General features: G+C 42.4%; 2 protein-coding genes across 3 annotated transcripts; one reads left to right on the forward strand and one right to left on the reverse strand.

Moving 5' to 3' along the window:
- Nucleotides 1-927: 927 nt before the first annotated feature.
- On the reverse strand, nucleotides 928-3,859 carry LOC133912973 (membrin-11-like). Its single transcript, XM_062355985.1, has 4 exons — nucleotides 3,461-3,859; nucleotides 1,576-1,696; nucleotides 1,339-1,488; nucleotides 928-1,222 (listed from the first exon to the last, which is right to left on the reverse strand). Exons 1-4 carry the CDS (start codon nucleotides 3,760-3,762, stop codon nucleotides 1,061-1,063), a joined length of 735 nt encoding a protein of 244 aa, XP_062211969.1. The 5' UTR covers nucleotides 3,763-3,859; the 3' UTR covers nucleotides 928-1,060.
- A 9,658-nt stretch (nucleotides 3,860-13,517) lies between these two features.
- On the forward strand, nucleotides 13,518-14,272 carry LOC133911180 (dehydrin HIRD11-like). 2 transcript variants are annotated; one of them, XM_062353387.1, is made up of 2 exons: nucleotides 13,518-13,962; nucleotides 14,104-14,272. In XM_062353387.1, exon 1 carries the CDS (start codon nucleotides 13,642-13,644, stop codon nucleotides 13,921-13,923), a length of 282 nt encoding a protein of 93 aa, XP_062209371.1. In that variant the 5' UTR covers nucleotides 13,518-13,641; the 3' UTR covers nucleotides 13,924-13,962; nucleotides 14,104-14,272. The 2 variants fall into 2 exon arrangements, with proteins under 2 accessions (XP_062209371.1, XP_062209370.1); XM_062353386.1 differs by having other exon boundaries at nucleotides 13,520-13,962; nucleotides 14,095-14,272.
- Nucleotides 14,273-16,810: the final 2,538 nt, after the last annotated feature.

Genomic DNA, 16,810 nt, shown 5'->3' on the forward strand with positions numbered 1-16,810 from the left:
GGTGTCACGAGACACGACGACTCACTATTTTCACAACTTTACAGCGTCTATAGCGCGCGAGTGGCAACACCATACACATATTATCGTGATAAATACACACATTATAATCTAAGATACGATCATCCACATTGATATCTTCTTCCTCTCCCTCTTTCTCATCTTCTTCATCTGAAAAAATAGTGTGCAACTAAACTGCTATGTGCTAACCGCTATATGGCTGCAACTTAGAGCTTGAGCTGAACTAGTGTGCTAAGTGCTAACTGCTATGTGCTAGTGTGCTACAAAGCTTGAGCTGAACAATAGAGCTTATCTAGTTCTGAAAGTAGAGCATAAAGCCTTAAACACTTGAGCACAGTAATACAGCACAACAGAGCTTGAAGCATTGAACACTTGAGCAGATCAGGGCAGAGCAGTAGAGGTTGAAGCTTTCAACACTTGATGTGCAATAATGTATTATGAGTAAAACAAAAGGAAAAAAGAAAACAAAGACTAAAAGAGCTAATAAGTGGGTTGCCAGGACCATCCAGCCCACTTAATCAGCCCGCAAAACCAAACCCCTCACCTCATTCTCTAACCTTAGCCCATCCAGCCTATGTTAGCTACCGCTCCTCCACTCACGCATGCAGCAAAATAGCAACCGCCACTCATGTTAGCCACCCCTCCACTCACATACACGCACCTGGGCAGGAGAGGCAGGCAGAGCGACTGGCCAGAGATCAAGGCGGAGCGTAGAGGCGAGGTGGCCGGAGATCCGAGGCGAAGGGAGATCTAGGCGACGTCTCGGCTAAGGTTACGCCTGGCATCCCCGTGACAAGACACCATTCTCCATCACGTTGATATATCTACGTATCTCGACACCATGACAAGTATGCACGGGATGATCAAATATTGCTCTGACCTAACCAATATAACGTACATGTATTGTGCTGGAAAAATCACTTTTTTTGGACAAAAAATTATGTACACCCATGTCCATATGCTTGGGCTGGCCTTAGAGTGACTGTTCCCGTGATTTACAAATATATCTCAACTAGAAAGATATAACAAACACAGTGCAGCACTAATGTGTTAACCGCCAAAACGCAATCATCACCACTACGGTGATGATCATACCAGCATATGCAATCCACTTGTCGACCCGGTGCCGCCTCTCAATAAGCTTCAGAACGGAGTTTGATAGACCGACAGTATTCAGGATATCCAAGGCTTTCCTTTGAGCACTCTGCAAGTCAGTGACGCCATGAAGATTTATTTTTGTGGACCCAAAAAAAAAAAATGCCATGAAGATTGACTGCCTTCAGCAATCTCCTGTACACCTTCAGTATATATTTTCTTTACCTTAAGTCGGTCCCTCTGGTCTGCATACTTATGAAGGATAGCCACGCCTGTCTCATAAGCTTCTTCAAGCATACGTGAGGAGCTGCTAGCCGATTGCATTGCCTGGGCTTCGTCATCAAATATTCGAAGGACATGTGAGGACTCACCATTCTGCAACAACAGTTTTCGATTCTTTTATCAGTTGAATTTATCATACAGAAAAGAAAAAGATTCTAGTTTGCTTGAAGGATTTCTTACAGCTCTCTCAAACAGCTCTGCCCTTTCTTTTGCTTCCAGAATCTGCTTTTGTTGACGAAAGGAATGCCTGTTAAGGGTTTCCTTCAGTGAATCAACCTCTTCAGACAGCTGCTCCACTTTTCTGCCAAGACAGCACAAAACAATGCGTCATAATCTTGAAACAATACTAAGAAGCTCCTAGCATGCAACTTCACAAACACCGAACTTTCTGCATGCAGCAGCACTTGATGAAATTCACAACCTAATGCATATCCTAGAAGATTTCTCTGACATCCAACACATCAAATGTTAGGCTCAGCAGGACCTCAAAAGCATGACACAAAATGCATCCTTAAGTTCCAGCGTAGTATTTCAAAAGTAAAAAAAGAAACAAAAACATATTTCAAAAAAGGGGGAACCTACTAAACTAGTTTCAGGACCCAGTGCTTGTCTATAAAGTTTTCCAACTTAGAATGTTAATGGGACAGGGATAGTCCTCCTGACAGTAACGTTGTTTCTGATAAAGGTCAGGACCGGCAGTATGAACAACTCAGGCAACCCTGTTATAGACAAGCCATGCAGTATTGTTCTACAAGGCTTAGCATATCAGTTTAGTATAGATTAAAGGTTCTAAAAGGTCGTAATCTGTATTTGTTCAGTCCGACAGCCACCCACCTAGTATACAACAAATCAATGTAAAGCACTGCAACAAGATCCTATAAATCGTTAGATCACTCTCACATGCAATTTAAGGTCCAATGGTACTATTTAGTAAAAACATGAGGGTAAAATTCAAGGGTGTATAGTATAGTGCATAGTTAAAAAACATTTGTATCACATCCTGGAGATGGAGATACAAAAAAGAGAACTGCTAATCAATAAGTGATTAGGAAATGTCTGCTTGCAGAGTCGGCCATGTCAATTTTTGTAAAATTAAGTTAAATTTGCTGATATGTGCTATGAAGTTAAAATACATCAAATATTTTTGTTTACTGGTTAATCTGAGAATTAATCAATGTAAGAAGAAAGAATTTTGCACATTGTTCGCCTTATGCTGCAGAGCTAAAGCACTACCTGACATAGACTCTAGACCAACACTAAAAACAGATCCACTCGGTGGTGGTTCTCACGCTGGATCAGTAACATTGCAACTTTGATTTGGCATCTCACGTTGAAGTTGACAATGTAAATTGCTAGTGCTCAGTATTGACACAGCATAAATATTGCATAGGATGTGCTGGTAGATTGAGATTCTATGAGTAGTTGTCCCCCTGGCAGACATCTCGAAGAGCAAGATCGAACTTGAGAATGATGATAATAGGCACACTACGAATGGATTCAACAAGCCGATTCTGTTAAGAAAATTACAGTTCTATAGCAGCCGCCTACATGGCATGCCCTAGCACCTAATTGTTGCCTAGACAGGCTAGGCACCCACCTAGCATTAATTAGGCGTTAGAAGCCGACCCACTACCCGCCAAGAGCCTAGCGTTATTTAGAACACTGATGAAAATATTTGATCCATGCATAATGAAAAAATTCATTTAGCTGCACAAAAAGTTAAACAGCAGCCTACCAAGTAGAACTCTACCTGTCTACAATGCAAGACCAACGATATGTGTAATGACTCGCAGAAATGCCTAAGGGAAGTTCATACAAATAAGCTGCAGAATACAATTTGCAGATTAAACCTCTTAATCATCACCACTGACACAAAAATTCGCGCTCAACCAACCGAACTAACAGATATGACGATAAAATGGTCGTGCCATCAAGCTGTCATCTGCGCCACACCCAGAACCCAAGCACTGCGAGATCTCTCTCATCACATCATCAACTCACGTTGCATACAACCAATTATAACCTAGCAGCGGTAAGTCGGTGATCTATCTAAGGAGATCCTCACCTCTTCCAGAGGTCGCGCTGGCCCTTCGCGGGGATGGACCGCCAGAGCCGGTCCATCTGCGCGCACAGCGCCTGGATCTGCGCCACCTCCCTCCGCACCCCCTCGGCAGCTGACGGGTCCCCCGCAGCGCCGCCCCCGACGAGCGGCGCAGAGGAGTAGGAGGACGAGGTGGGCACCGAGGCGAGGCGCTCGACGCGAGCCACGCCATCGCGGGCCGACAGCAGCAGCCGCCTCGCACTCCGGTACATCTCCGACAGCGTCGCGTCGCCGCCGCCGCCGCCGCCGCCACCGGAGAATTCCATCGCCGCGTCGGTCGGGATCGAGGAGGAGGAGGGGTTTCTTCCTCGCTTTTCTCCTCTCTTTTTTCCGCTTTTGTTTTGTTTTTTTGAATTAATCTGGAAGGGAGGGGAATTGGTGGGGCCATCATGGCGCTATGACGTGGGAGGCGACAGCTGGCGAGTATCCATTGGCGCGCCGCTTGATGCAATCGGACGACGGGGTGGTGGTGCCGTGTGGGCCCCTTGTATGGCTGCCTTCCACTCGAAGTCGAAGGCACGGGCTTGAAACCAGGCCTTCTTGACTGAAAAGCGTATTTTGATAGCCTCATATATTCGGTATTCGCTATCTTGCTGCGAAGACGTATTGTATAAGGTAGAGCAGAGGCTGGTAAGGGTAGGGAATCCTTTCAACACACAGGGCAGTTTCGAAAGTTTACTATTAAAATTGATTTCAGTAAATAGCTAACGTATCCTAACTAACAAGACCGAGAGATAGGGTAAGGCGCAACCAACACATGGTTGCGGTCCCGAATCGAGCAGCGTCATGTAAATAGGAGGGTCAGGCACCTAGCGGGCTAATCAATCTCGTGAGGTTTAAAACGCCCTAATATCTTCTTCCTGATCCTAAAGAGGCGCTAGATCAACTTGAAGGTCATCGTCGCCGCTGTTTGCGCTGCATCAACCGAACGGCATCGACCTCCTTCACCAACACGTACGACTATATGAAAGGGATAATGATGTCGCCTAGAGGGAGGGTGAATAGGCGTTTTACAAAATTTGTCCACTTTTACCGTTGGCCTAAACTTGCAACAGAATATAAATTAACGAATTTTTCACAAGTGAGAAACCTAAATATGCTAGGCTCAACTAGTGCACAATCACCCTAAATAAGTGTGGAAATTACAATCCTAAGGTGACAAAATTACTCTTATCTAGCGAGAGATATACAATAAAACTTAAATTGAAAAAGGCTGAAAATACTGTTCACATGCCTGAAATTACTGTTTATCCGAATACTCCGGTGAAGGCCAGAGTCTTCGGGTTGTACAGGTCCGGAATCTCCGGTAAAGTCCAGATTCTGTACAGAACTGAACTCGAAACTGAATATAAAGGATAGGTAGAGAGTTCTAGCTCAAACAAAGTGATGTCGTGTGTTCCCGGAGATGATTTCAAGTAGATCCACGGAGAACCTACACTCCAATACATACAAACAAGTAGATCAAGCAATATGCATAAAGATTTGAATAAAACTCAAAAGTAAAGAAACAAGTGAGGAGACACAAGATTTGTTTCTCGAAGTTTGGATTCACCACCGTGAATCTTATGTCTCCGTTGAGGAAGGTCCAACGAGTCAGGTCTCTTTCAACCGCTTTCCTCGATCCACTCTTGATTTCTTCCCTTGCGGAGGCGAAATCGAGCCCTTCACAAACTTTCGCGGCAACCCACAACCTTGGGTGCTCGTCGGCGACGCCTAGCCGCCTAGGAGGCTTCACCTCCAAGAGTAACAAACACGATGACGAACTTCTTGCCGAGAACTCAAGTGCTCAAGATTGGATTTTAGCTTACTTGCACTCAATCTTCCAATCTCTCAATCCAACTCACTTTTCTTCTCAAATCACACACTAGAATGGAGTGGGAGAGGTTCTTTTGGCTTAGAGGATGTTCTTTTCGTGCCCTTGCAGCTGCCCCAAAGGATGGGATGAGTGGAGTATAAATAGTCCACTTCAAAAAAACTAGCCGTTAGGCTCTTTTCTGGACTTTACCGGAGTATCCAGCCTACACCGGAGTCTCCGAGTACAACACAACTGACCTCCGAAAAACGGCGATAACTTTTGATCCTGGAGTCCGATTTCGACGATTTTAGACTCTATGGAAAGCTTATTCAGAGGGCTACATATCCCAACTGAATTTATGACCTAAAACATATAAGATCAAATTAGGAACACTCCAAAACCCATTTTGAACACTTCCACACTTTCCGCTTCGGACTCTTAACAAGAAACTCTCACTTTGGGTTTGGTTGTGAACTCTTGAGCACTGAGACACGACAATTAGCTCACGTTGCATACCTCTTAATAGTGCAGCATACCTATACTCAAATTCAAAAATAAAACTCATTTGAACCACTTTGAGCTTTTGAAAAACTTTCAAGTACCGCTTCTTTCTTTCAAACCTTGAGGGTTGCCAACTTTCATATATTCTTCACTCCATCTCTTCTTGATTCTTCATATGATTGATATGAATCATCCATAGCTTCCCATGACCTCGCACGGTCCATCGGTGCAAGGCCTTTACTCGCTCTTCACCACCGCCTTGGTCCTTCGGTGTCAAGCCATTTGCTTGCCCTTCACCACGGATGGTCCATCGCAGCCGAGTCTTGCTTGCCCTTCACCGTCTTGCCATAGAAAATCACTTTGTATTCGACATCTTCGAGGAATTCATTTTATCAAATATGGAGTCCACTCTTGTTCTTCACTCTTAGCATATATGATTTCAATTCAATCCCAACTCACTCTCAAGTGCAAAGCACATGGGTTAGTCCATAAAACCTAAATGACAACATTTATACCTTAAGTTACTTGATCTCTACAAGTAACTTATTAGCCTTCATGCATATTGTCAATCTTTATATAGAACCTAACCCCACTCATTCTTAAACACATAGCACACGGGTTAGTCCATAAAACTCTATTGACAAGTCATACCTTTAGTTACTTGATCTCCACAAGTAACTTAGCCTTCAAGCTTATTGCCAGTCTTATTGAGCTTCTTCTTCTTCTTCTTATGAGCATCACCAAAATCTCAATGACTTTTGATGTAATTCTTTGGACTCATGGCATTTCTCAAAGAATCCATGCTTCATCATTTATGTATCTCCTATGGAATAACCTAATAGCAATTCTCAATATGATTGTTAGTCCATAGGTATTGTCATCACTTACCCGAGCATCACCTAAAGCTCATTCATCTTGATGCATTTTCAATCTCCCCATTTACCTAGAGCTCATGCATATCTCTTATTCATGCATCACCTATGGAACAACCTACTAACAAACTCAACACCATTGTTAGTCCATAGGTATTGTCATTAATTACCAAAACCACACATAGGGGCTAGATGCACTTTCACTATATCAAGTCGGCCACTTCAACTACACCGACCGATCACGCTCCTCACCTTTATCTGATGGCATCTTGGAACGCTGGTATGTCTACACGCTTTCGCAAGATGTGCCTGTCTTAGAGCTAATGATGATTTAAGATGAACATAAGTGCATAACAATAGTATTAGAGCTAAATTAGCCCCATAATCAGACCTAATTAGGCTTAATTAAGGCTTGGCCATGTTTAGATGATGCCAATTTGTGAGTAATAAGGCTTAATCATGTTAATTAGTGGTAAATTGCTCTAATTGTTCTCAGTTTGAGTGTTTTACTTTTGGATTAGATGCAATTATGCCTAATTTTTGTTTTGGCTCATGATTAATATTGATGAACGCCGTCCCACTTATGTTCAATTAGGTTTGGATTAATGTGAATTAGTCTCAAAGTAATGATGTTCTAGCCCTTTATGCCTCAGATTAATGCAATTTCCACATATGTTCATGAATTAGGAGTTTAGGTTCGAACTATATGTTTTTAATGTATGTATGTGTGCTTGTGTGTTATTTTGGACTCGGGATTGGATTATTGTGCTCGGCGGGGTCCCTTTGGTCTCGGACAGTAGTTAGAAGAAGGGGATTTTAGGGAATCCGAAAGAACCCTAATAAAAAAACCTAAGGAAATTCCATAAATCTCCAAATTTGAGCCCTTTTCCATAATCCCGAAGACCTAAACCCGCAAATCCCCAAAATTGGAACCCAAAATCCCCAAATCTTGCCCCTTTTGGACCATAGCACTCGCCCCCATTCAAACCTAAGATCTAGAGGGAGAAGGAGGGAGTTCTTATGGATTTTCTTTGTTCATACCGTCGTCGTCGGAACTTTTGCGAAGCTCCTTATGTCATTGGCCATGTGCGGATGCCTCAGCTCTATCATGCTTGTGCTCCTCTGGTATGCGCCTTCCCTCTTGCCGCATGTGCACCACCTTCTCCGCGCACCACCGCAAACGCACTCGACGGAGTCGCGTGCAATATCAATCGCGCGCATGCGCCGGTGAGCGAGCCCACGACAGCGCCGCTCCATCTCTCCGGCGTCGCTATCCCTCCGCTCAGCTCCGTCTCTCTCTCTCTCTCCTTCCCGGTAGCCGAGATCTCCTTGTCGTTGCTATCACCTCTCTCAGTTAGCCATGTTTTTTGGAAGGGAGGAGACGAATTGGATAGGGGTAAGGTTTCTATGGAGGGATCTATACCGTCATGGTCGTCACCATAGCTTGAGGACGAGTTGTCTTGCAAGGAGGGGTGAAGTTGTTATGTGCAAACGTTATTGTCCACGTGCAGGAATTACTGTTCACGCATATAAATGGTGCCAACAGTCTTGTATCATGAGTTATGTTATGGCAGGAGATCAAGACTTACCATTTAATTAAGAGATAAGTTTGGTAGAAGTTAGATTTGCTTTGAATGAGGAGATAGAATTTGATTAGTTTTCAATTCAGCTAGAGATAAATTAGATATGGTAGGATTTGGAGTTGATTTAGGATTGTAATCTCCTCTCTCTATATAAAGGGGCATCTGCACATCATTATACGCAAGCAAGAAGAATATATCTAGTTCTCAGTCCACTTCTCTAGTCTCCCCTAATATGATGTCTCTTCAATCTATGGTGTAATCCCTCTAGTAACAGCTGACGCTGTCCGGCTATCCTTCCAATGGATATTTACCCTAACATTTGGTATCATAGATGCCAGATTTCGAATCCAACGAGGGTTCAATTGCTCAAGCCGTGGAGGGATTTACACCGTCACTGCCATCACCACAGCTCGAGGACTAGCGGTCTTGCAAAGAGATCTGAAGCTGTTATGTGCTGGAAATATTGTTCACGGATGTGAACAATAGCATCGGCAGTATTGTAGCGTGAGTTTAGTAGATGTTGTGGCCGGATATACAAGCTTGCAATTTAATTAGGAGATAAGTTTGGTATGAGTTGGATTTGATTTAGTTAGGAGATAAGTTTTATTCAGTTTTTAATTTAATAGGAGATAAGTTTGGTAAGTTAGGATTTTGAGTTGATTTAGGATTGTAATATCCCCTCTCTATATAAAGTGGCAGCCGTGTATCATTGTAATCAAGCAAGAAGAATATAATACTATCTCCTTAATCTATGGTATAATCCCTCCCCTCGCAGCTGACGTCAATAGTTTTAAACTAGCTTAAATTAAAAATGAGTTCCTATATTATATTTTGGATGCAAAAAATCTTTTTTTTTTGTTAAGGTGCCCTTTCTATATTTCCCATATCCAGTTTGTTTTATTGAACTCCAGCCAAATCATATCTCATTACATTAGTGCTATGGGTGGACCATACCGCTGCCAAAGGTCAAGTGCATAACACCTATGCCCTTAGGTCGTGATGTATTACATGATAAACATTGTTGGTGAAAGCTTAAATAAGTTATATTTGTTTGCTTCGTTTCGAAGTAGTTTAAGTGTTAAATGCGGTGGCTAAATAATCTACAGCCTCACCATGGAGCCTGTTAATGGCACCTTCTAATTAATTTCTTCACCTGTATCTGCATTTTAGTTTGAAATGTTGTGTTCTTTCGTCTATCCAGTCATACCTAACGAAAAAATCACTTGCAGAGGCCTCAATGGATTCAGATGATGACTTTGATGGGGTATGAACCTTTTTTGTTTAGTTGGATGCAGTGCTTACCTGTAGCCTAGAGGTACTTATTGAAGTTTTCACACTGTTGCAGGCAAATGAAGGAGAAGAAAGTAACAGTGATGACGGAATGCTTTGTGAGTGCCCATCTTATACTCGAATACCACACCTAGGTTTTACTTCTTCTCCTGCTGCTTTATCAAACTTAGACCAGATGTTTTACTAACGTGTAAATGACTTCCTATAAACAAAGTCTATCCACTAGGCACTAGGCCTAACATGCATGTCCTGCTCTTTTCATGGCTATTACCCCGCCCGCCCGATCATAAATACTTGTCATTTTAATTGAGATTCGATCAAATTTTTAAAATTTTGATCATCAATAATTTTTAGAATAATTAGTTTGGAAACATAAAAATCATACATGTAGTTTTATCTTTAAAAATATTTTCATAATAATATTTTTTATTAGATATTATAATAATATTTTAATAGAAAAAGTCGTACATCGAAGACCGTAAAAAATCAAAAGCAGTATTTATGACCGGTGAGATTATAAGCTAATTTTAGGTGGGGGCATTTTGATTTGGATTTTTCTTTCAGAGTCTTACCAGTTTTCTTATTTATTCCGTTATTATTTTCATCTACTACATGGTAGTAGGGTACCTCTGTTGGAATTGGTTAAGGAGCTCCTTTTTTCAGTGCCTACACTCTACACACTTCAGAGTTATAAGATATTTAAATTTTATTTTTGTAAACTTGTTAACGATCTTACGTTCTGACACCTACCTAGTCGACTAAACTAGTAACCAGAGCTTCATGCTTCTAACACCTTTATTTCTTTGCAGATCTCCCTGACCTTGCAAAGTTAAGAGGCAAATGACCTGGCTGCTTCAATGAAGGAAGCATATTTTCAAGTGACCGTTGACGTGACAGAGTAGGCCCGTAATTGACGTAGTTGGTGTTACCTGCTAATCATCTGTGATGGCATTAGACTCTTGGCAAGGCCCTAACTTGCCTGGCATGTCTTTAATCTTTGGAGTACTATTTTTGCTACGTCTAAGTTTAGTCAGTCTCAATTTTGTAAGACAGTGTTTGGTTACCGTCATCATTTCATTTTACCTAACTTTTTAGCCTCATACCCACTTATCATAGACATAATATTTTGTCAAAATTTATCTAAAATTAGTTAGTCAATTTTCTTATCACAAAAGTATAGTAAGACTAAACTTAAGTAGCAATATGTAACAAAATTACTCATGAACCAAATTGGCCCTAAGTTTACCCATGAGGTGGCCCTCAAGAAGAAAAAAGAAATTTGGTATGAGATCTGTTGTTTTCGATCTATCTGCTCGAAAATAGCGTGAAGCTAATATCACAATGCATCATTATGTTACGGAGTTGTGAATTTTGAGCACCTTTTGCGGCCTCTCGTATCTTGATACGAATTTCCATTGGCAGGCAGTATAAGTGAGGCATATAGGTCACTTTGTTGATGCACCGAATAATGTTTCTATGCTTAAGCATTTATTGGGCTAGATTTCTCACAAATGGAAATATCAAGACTTGGCTTGCGCGCGGGCCGTCGGATCTAATCATCTAAAGTTGGATATTTAGCCATAAATAATGTTGCGGTGTTGCGCGGGATTCCGTTATGGATGGATATATCTTTGAGAGTCAAATGCATCATACATGTCGACATGCATCAGATTCCGTTCTCCAATTATTATATAGTAAAAGGTGTGTGAGATGTAAAATTGGTATCAGATCATCTTCGGTAGATATTTAAAAAATTATTCTCTATAACACTATTACAATATCCTCTATTTTTTTTCATCTCTAACAGCTATCTTATTTTCTACTTTCTATTACTCTCCTCCTCTCCTTAGACCCACACACATACTCTGCGAACAATGATATAAGCTCCTCTTTCCATCCGCAAAAATGCCGCCGATTTTGCTGATCCGGCTCTCATCCATATCCCTGTAGAGTGAAAACCGATACTGCTGGAGCTAGATACGAATAGGAAAAATTCGTACAGCACAGTGATACGGCTACCTTTACCGTTTCTGCTGGTGATGTCCTCATGCATTTTGGCGGGAACCCATGTCTCGAGACTACCATCTTTGCTTCATGTTTTTGGCTGGAGTGGAATCAATCGTCCAGGAACGGTTGTGTCTCTCGAATAAATTGGACTGCCCTTTTTTTTATCACAAATTCACAGTATGATTACAATGCTCGGGATTTATTGTACTTTAGAATTGGTGGAGACTTGCAGCTAGGCTAGGTATACAGCAGCACTTCTAGCCGTCTGACCACAGTCCAGCTTAGAACAAGTTACGTACCCAAGTAACACTGACACAAGAATTGTTGAGCAAACAATTTGACCATAGATAGCATCCGACGATTGATAGGAATAGCTTGCTCTCTCTTCGGTTTCGTAGCAAATCGACCTGTGATATGAAAGTTTTAGATGCCGTCATTGATAATAAAACCCAGTGTTTGTACCTAGTGCCACGTTACCCTAGATATAACATTTCACAAAGCCGCATGCCAACCAAATCCCCTAGCTTTTATGTAAATTCGTCAGAACCTACTGCAGTTCAGTGAACTCAAACTCTCATCAATAACATTTTACAAACTTTTTGCTACCAAAATCGCCCCCTTCTTCCTCTTTTTTAAACATCCAACTCAAACCATATTCCTAATCGGCTTGAATCTTACTGGCTTGGATTTTGTGTAATTAAATCAGAACCTAACGCTATGCATCTTGCGCGGTGACCGTCACAAGGCTTCTGTGGTTCTTGCACCTCCTCGGCTTTCATTGATGAATGTGCAAATATGCTCCCGATTCTTCAAACATAGCTGAAGAGAGAGAAAGGACGGTGCCACCGCCGGCGCCGAGTCCACGCAGATAACGTGATGCCCACACACAGGCCGACGGCTACTGGCCGGCACCGCCTCGACAGGACGGCAGCTGCACGACCCCCGGCCCCGGCGCAGGACGGACGGCTCCGCTTCCCCCAACCTGCTGCATGCTGCCGACAACGCCGTCGGAGTCCACGCGGCGCACGTCGCCGGGCGGCCGGTTAACGCGGTGGGTGTTCTGGCTCTATATTGTGTCCCACTTGGAGGGAGGAAAACGCTAACCATCCCCCATGTCACTCTTGGGCGATCTTTTCTGGGTTGTCGGGGATAATTGCTCAGTTGCCACTCTAAAGAAGTGATAATTGCTATTGAAAATGACATACGGACCGTCCTAAGTCTATACGTATGGGGGCATGGTGGCAAATGAGCGATTACCACTTTCTCAGAGTGGCAAAAGCGAATACCCTAGGTTGTTGAGGCTCGACTGGCTGCTATATTCCACTTGCGCTGCTACCATGTTACTAGCTTTCGAAGATGAGCGAGAATTCAGCGTCGTGGATTAAGGTCCCGATCAAGCTTGATGGCTCCCAAGTAGCACCCACAATTTAAGTGTTAATTGCTTGGCGTCGTAGCAACGTTTTCTAGTCCAATCAAAGAACAAACCGATGGTGATGGAACATGTTAACCAGACTCTTCTATCGGTGAATTTGATAACATTATGTGAACTTATTGTACTTTCTCATAGTGCTCTGATAAAAAAGTTTTCTATTTATAAACCATTATTATATGTGAGACAACATATGAGTGTACCTCCTAATTGGCCACTTCTTGAAAAAAAAGATCCAAGAAATTAGTTGCTTCTTATTATATTAGTGGGATTCCCGCATTAGTGATAGCAATTTTCATGATATTTGATCGTGGGCTCTTTCTATTAGCTCTTTTTTTAGATGTCTTATTAACTCTCTTGAAAAGAAAAAGGAAAAACAAACCTACTGCTTTGAAAAACACGATGCGGCAAAACGGTTGGTACCCGGCAGTTGGTACACAAAGAAATTGCTCTGTTCATTTTCTTTTTTATTCCTTTTTGAAGTCGTCGCTTCCTTCTTATCCAAGTGGCCTTCCATTTATTCACACACCCCACCGCAGGCCACGAACCACCACGGCTCTCTATAAAATACCGGCGCCGAAGGGACCAGTAAGATCATCACCGCATCACATTGCAATCTCATTTCCATTGACATTTTTCCTTGAGAAGAAGTAGCAAGAGGCATCACCATGTCGGGCATCATCCACAAGATCGAGGAGAAGCTCCACATGGGGGGCGACCACAAGAAGGAGGAGCACAAGAAGGCAGAGGAGCACCACAAGAAGGAGGGGGAGCACAAGGAGGGCATCGTGGAGAAGATCAAGAACAAGGTCACCGGCAAGCACGGCGAGAAGTCCAGCGAGCACAAGGACAAGGACCATAAGAAGAAAAAGGACAAGAAGAAGAAGGAGAAGAAGCACGGCGAGGGCCACCACCACGGCGGCGGCAGCAGCAGCAGCGACAGCGATTGATCGGGCCGCCGCGCCGTGCGCCATGCTTGCATCATACAGGTATGATGTACTTAAAAAAATGCCACCGGCCAAGTTTCTATTTTATAAATAAAGTTTTTTTTTTTGTTTGGTCTCAATTGTTCTTGCTGGATCTGAAGATATACGTTCGTTAATTTTTTGCGATCTTTGCAGGTGAATCAGATGCTTGGAGGAGTACGTACCAGATGCTGATGTAATGTTTCATGAGTTTCACGCATGTGTGCTAATCAAGGGAAAAAAAATAGCAGAGACGGCATGGTTTGCCAATGTGACGTGTACTACTATTGATGGCTGCATGGTGCTAGTTTGTAATAAAACGTTTACGCTGAAATTGGTCTATTTGTGTCTTTGTCATGTCCTAGCTAAATTGCCTGTGCAAATTACGCGATTAGATTTGAAATTAATTATTTCCTTCAATAGAGAGGTGAGAAGAGAATTAATTAAGCTGGGGGATAATTATTAATCAAGTAGAGGGGCCTAGTTGGGGAGGGGAAAGACCATCCCGAAGTTCTGAGCTGTTAGATGGTGCAGCGGACCATCGAATCGATCTAGATTGTCGGATATGATGGAATCAATAACTAGCTGTGTACACCAAATAAGGTGATGTAGGAATCAATAATTTTTGAGGGAAAACTGTGAGGGATTATATTATTATATCTAAATAAAGATAAAGAGGAGAACATTCAGCACTTACCTAAGTAATCCGAAAAGTAGGGATGGGCAAAAATCCTCCGGAACTGAACTGAAACTGAGACAACCAAATTATCGGTTTTTTATGTTCAGTTTGGTTTTTATTTTTGAACTATTTGGTTTATGGTGTTATAACTGAAAAAACCTAAGAAACTAGCCTATCCCACGTTCCCACCCACCCACCCACGGCCCACTCCATCAACCACAGCTTACAGTCCATTAAAATATGAATTTCGATAAAAACCAAATTGTAAAAACCAAAACCGTACTAGATTGTTTTTCAATATTTCCTAGCAACTTCGGTTTGCATATTCTAAAAACTGAATTTTTCAAAAGTCGAAAAAACCGAATGTCCAACCCTACCGAAAAGAGGGAGGGATGAGATTGTACAGGGAAGGAAGGGGCAATTGAAGTAAAAGAAAAGAGATATAATATAGATTATAAATATAAATATAGATTAGTATAGAAGTATAGATATAGATATACATACCACATGATGTATCTTATGTGTGTGCTTTGGTTTATGTGCTCGATCTCTGTAAGTCTTCAACCTCACCGAGCCAACACAAGTCTTCAACCTCACCAGCCGGCACCGACTGCTCGCCCAGCTCGCCCATTGAGAGTATTGGCCGATCAACGTCATGGATTGCCTCTAGGATGGCCTCGTCTTAAGATCCCTGCATGTTCAGCTCTAACATCTCGTCCCAAAATCCGCTTCTAGCTTAGCCCCGCACGGGGTAACCTCACGTGAGCATAACACATCTTTTATATTTTTATTATCGTTTCGTGTAAAAGGATTAGCCGAAGATACTATGTTTAGAGTACGAAGACTTACAAGCTGGCTCCAACCCATCAAACTAACAAACTGTTACTGAACCCATCACTCTGAAATACTTAGACCACACGGACTGAAACCACAAACAATAATGGATCAGGTATTACACACTCTCTCCCTTCAGAGATGACACCCTCGATAGCTTACCGCGTACATAGCAGACAAATATATAGGATCTCCCCTCGGTGCAACAGTCATGCCATGTCTTCTCCACGGACCAACACGTATGCACTCATACGGTGAGAGTTGGCTCTCAATACCATGTGTAACACCCAACCTCTAAAATTCACTTTATAGCTCAACCCACCTGTGGGGCGGTCCTGCATACACGTAGTACATCTCTTAAATTTTCATCCTCACTTCGTGTAAAATAGTTAGCCCGAATGTGCTATATTTGGATTATGAAAGCTTATAAGCTATCCCAACCTATCAAAACTACTAAGCTGGTACTAAACTCACTACATCGAAATATTTGTGCCACACAAACCAAAACCAGAAACAATAATGTGTTAGGTATTACACTATCTCTCCCTTCAGGACTGACGCCCTCGACAGCTTACCACGTACATAGCAGACAAATACCTAGGATCTCCTCTTGATGCCATGGTCATACCATGTCCTCTCCACAGGTCGACACACATGCACTCATGTAGCGAGAGTTGGCTCTGAATACCATGTGTAACACTCCGCTTCTAAAATTCACTTTATAGCCTAACCGACCTACGGGGCGGGTCTGCATATGTATAGCTTCTCTCTTATATTTTCGTTTTCGTTTCATGTAAAATGGTTAATTCAGATGTGCTATATTTAGAACGTGAAGACTTATAAGTTGATCTTAATCTATCTAAACTAACAAGATGTATTAAACTTATCATACCAAAATACTTGAACCACACGAACTAAAATTAGAAACACTAATAGATCATAATATTACATCAACCGCCAGCGGCACCATGCATGGGCGACAGCCAAGCCATCCCTGCCGAACAGATATTAACGTCCATCGGTAGGACTTGATTGTTGTCAATGTCGTCATTCATGCCCCCGCCGATCATGTCGGAGATCTCCACGACCCCCACCACATCTACATGCCCCTGTCCGGCGTCAACCGCTGCAGCACTTGTTGCATCCCTTTTGAGCTAGTAAGGGCGTGTTTGATATCCTGGATGGAGCCGACCAGGCTCACCGTGTGCAGAGACATGGTGTTTGGTTGTTTGGACAGCTCCCTCAGTCAAACTCATCTGATGTAAAATCACTGTTGCAGCTTGACTCTTAGGAAACAAATTTTATCCGCATTTCTTCCGAGCCAAGCTACACTAATACCATGATTAGCATATAATTAGT

This window comes from Phragmites australis, chromosome 3 (assembly GCF_958298935.1).
Source record: "Phragmites australis chromosome 3, lpPhrAust1.1, whole genome shotgun sequence".
In the NCBI taxonomy this organism is placed as follows: domain Eukaryota; kingdom Viridiplantae; phylum Streptophyta; class Magnoliopsida; order Poales; family Poaceae; genus Phragmites; species Phragmites australis.

Bases quoted from the DNA above. Each gene is read 5' to 3' on its own strand.
- LOC133912973 (XM_062355985.1), bottom strand. From the start codon at position 3,762: ATGGAATTCTCCGGTGGCGGCGGCGGCGGCGGCGGCGACGCGACGCTG. The intron at 1,489-1,575 runs GTAAGAAATCCT...CTGTTGTTGCAG, and splicing joins CAGAGCTGTTTGAGAGAGCT to AATGGTGAGTCCTCACATGT. The intron at 1,223-1,338 runs GTAAAGAAAATA...ACTGACTTGCAG, and splicing joins ACCAGAGGGACCGACTTAAG to AGTGCTCAAAGGAAAGCCTT.
- LOC133911180 (XM_062353387.1), top strand. From the start codon at position 13,642: ATGTCGGGCATCATCCACAAGATCGAGGAGAAGCTCCACATGGGGGGC.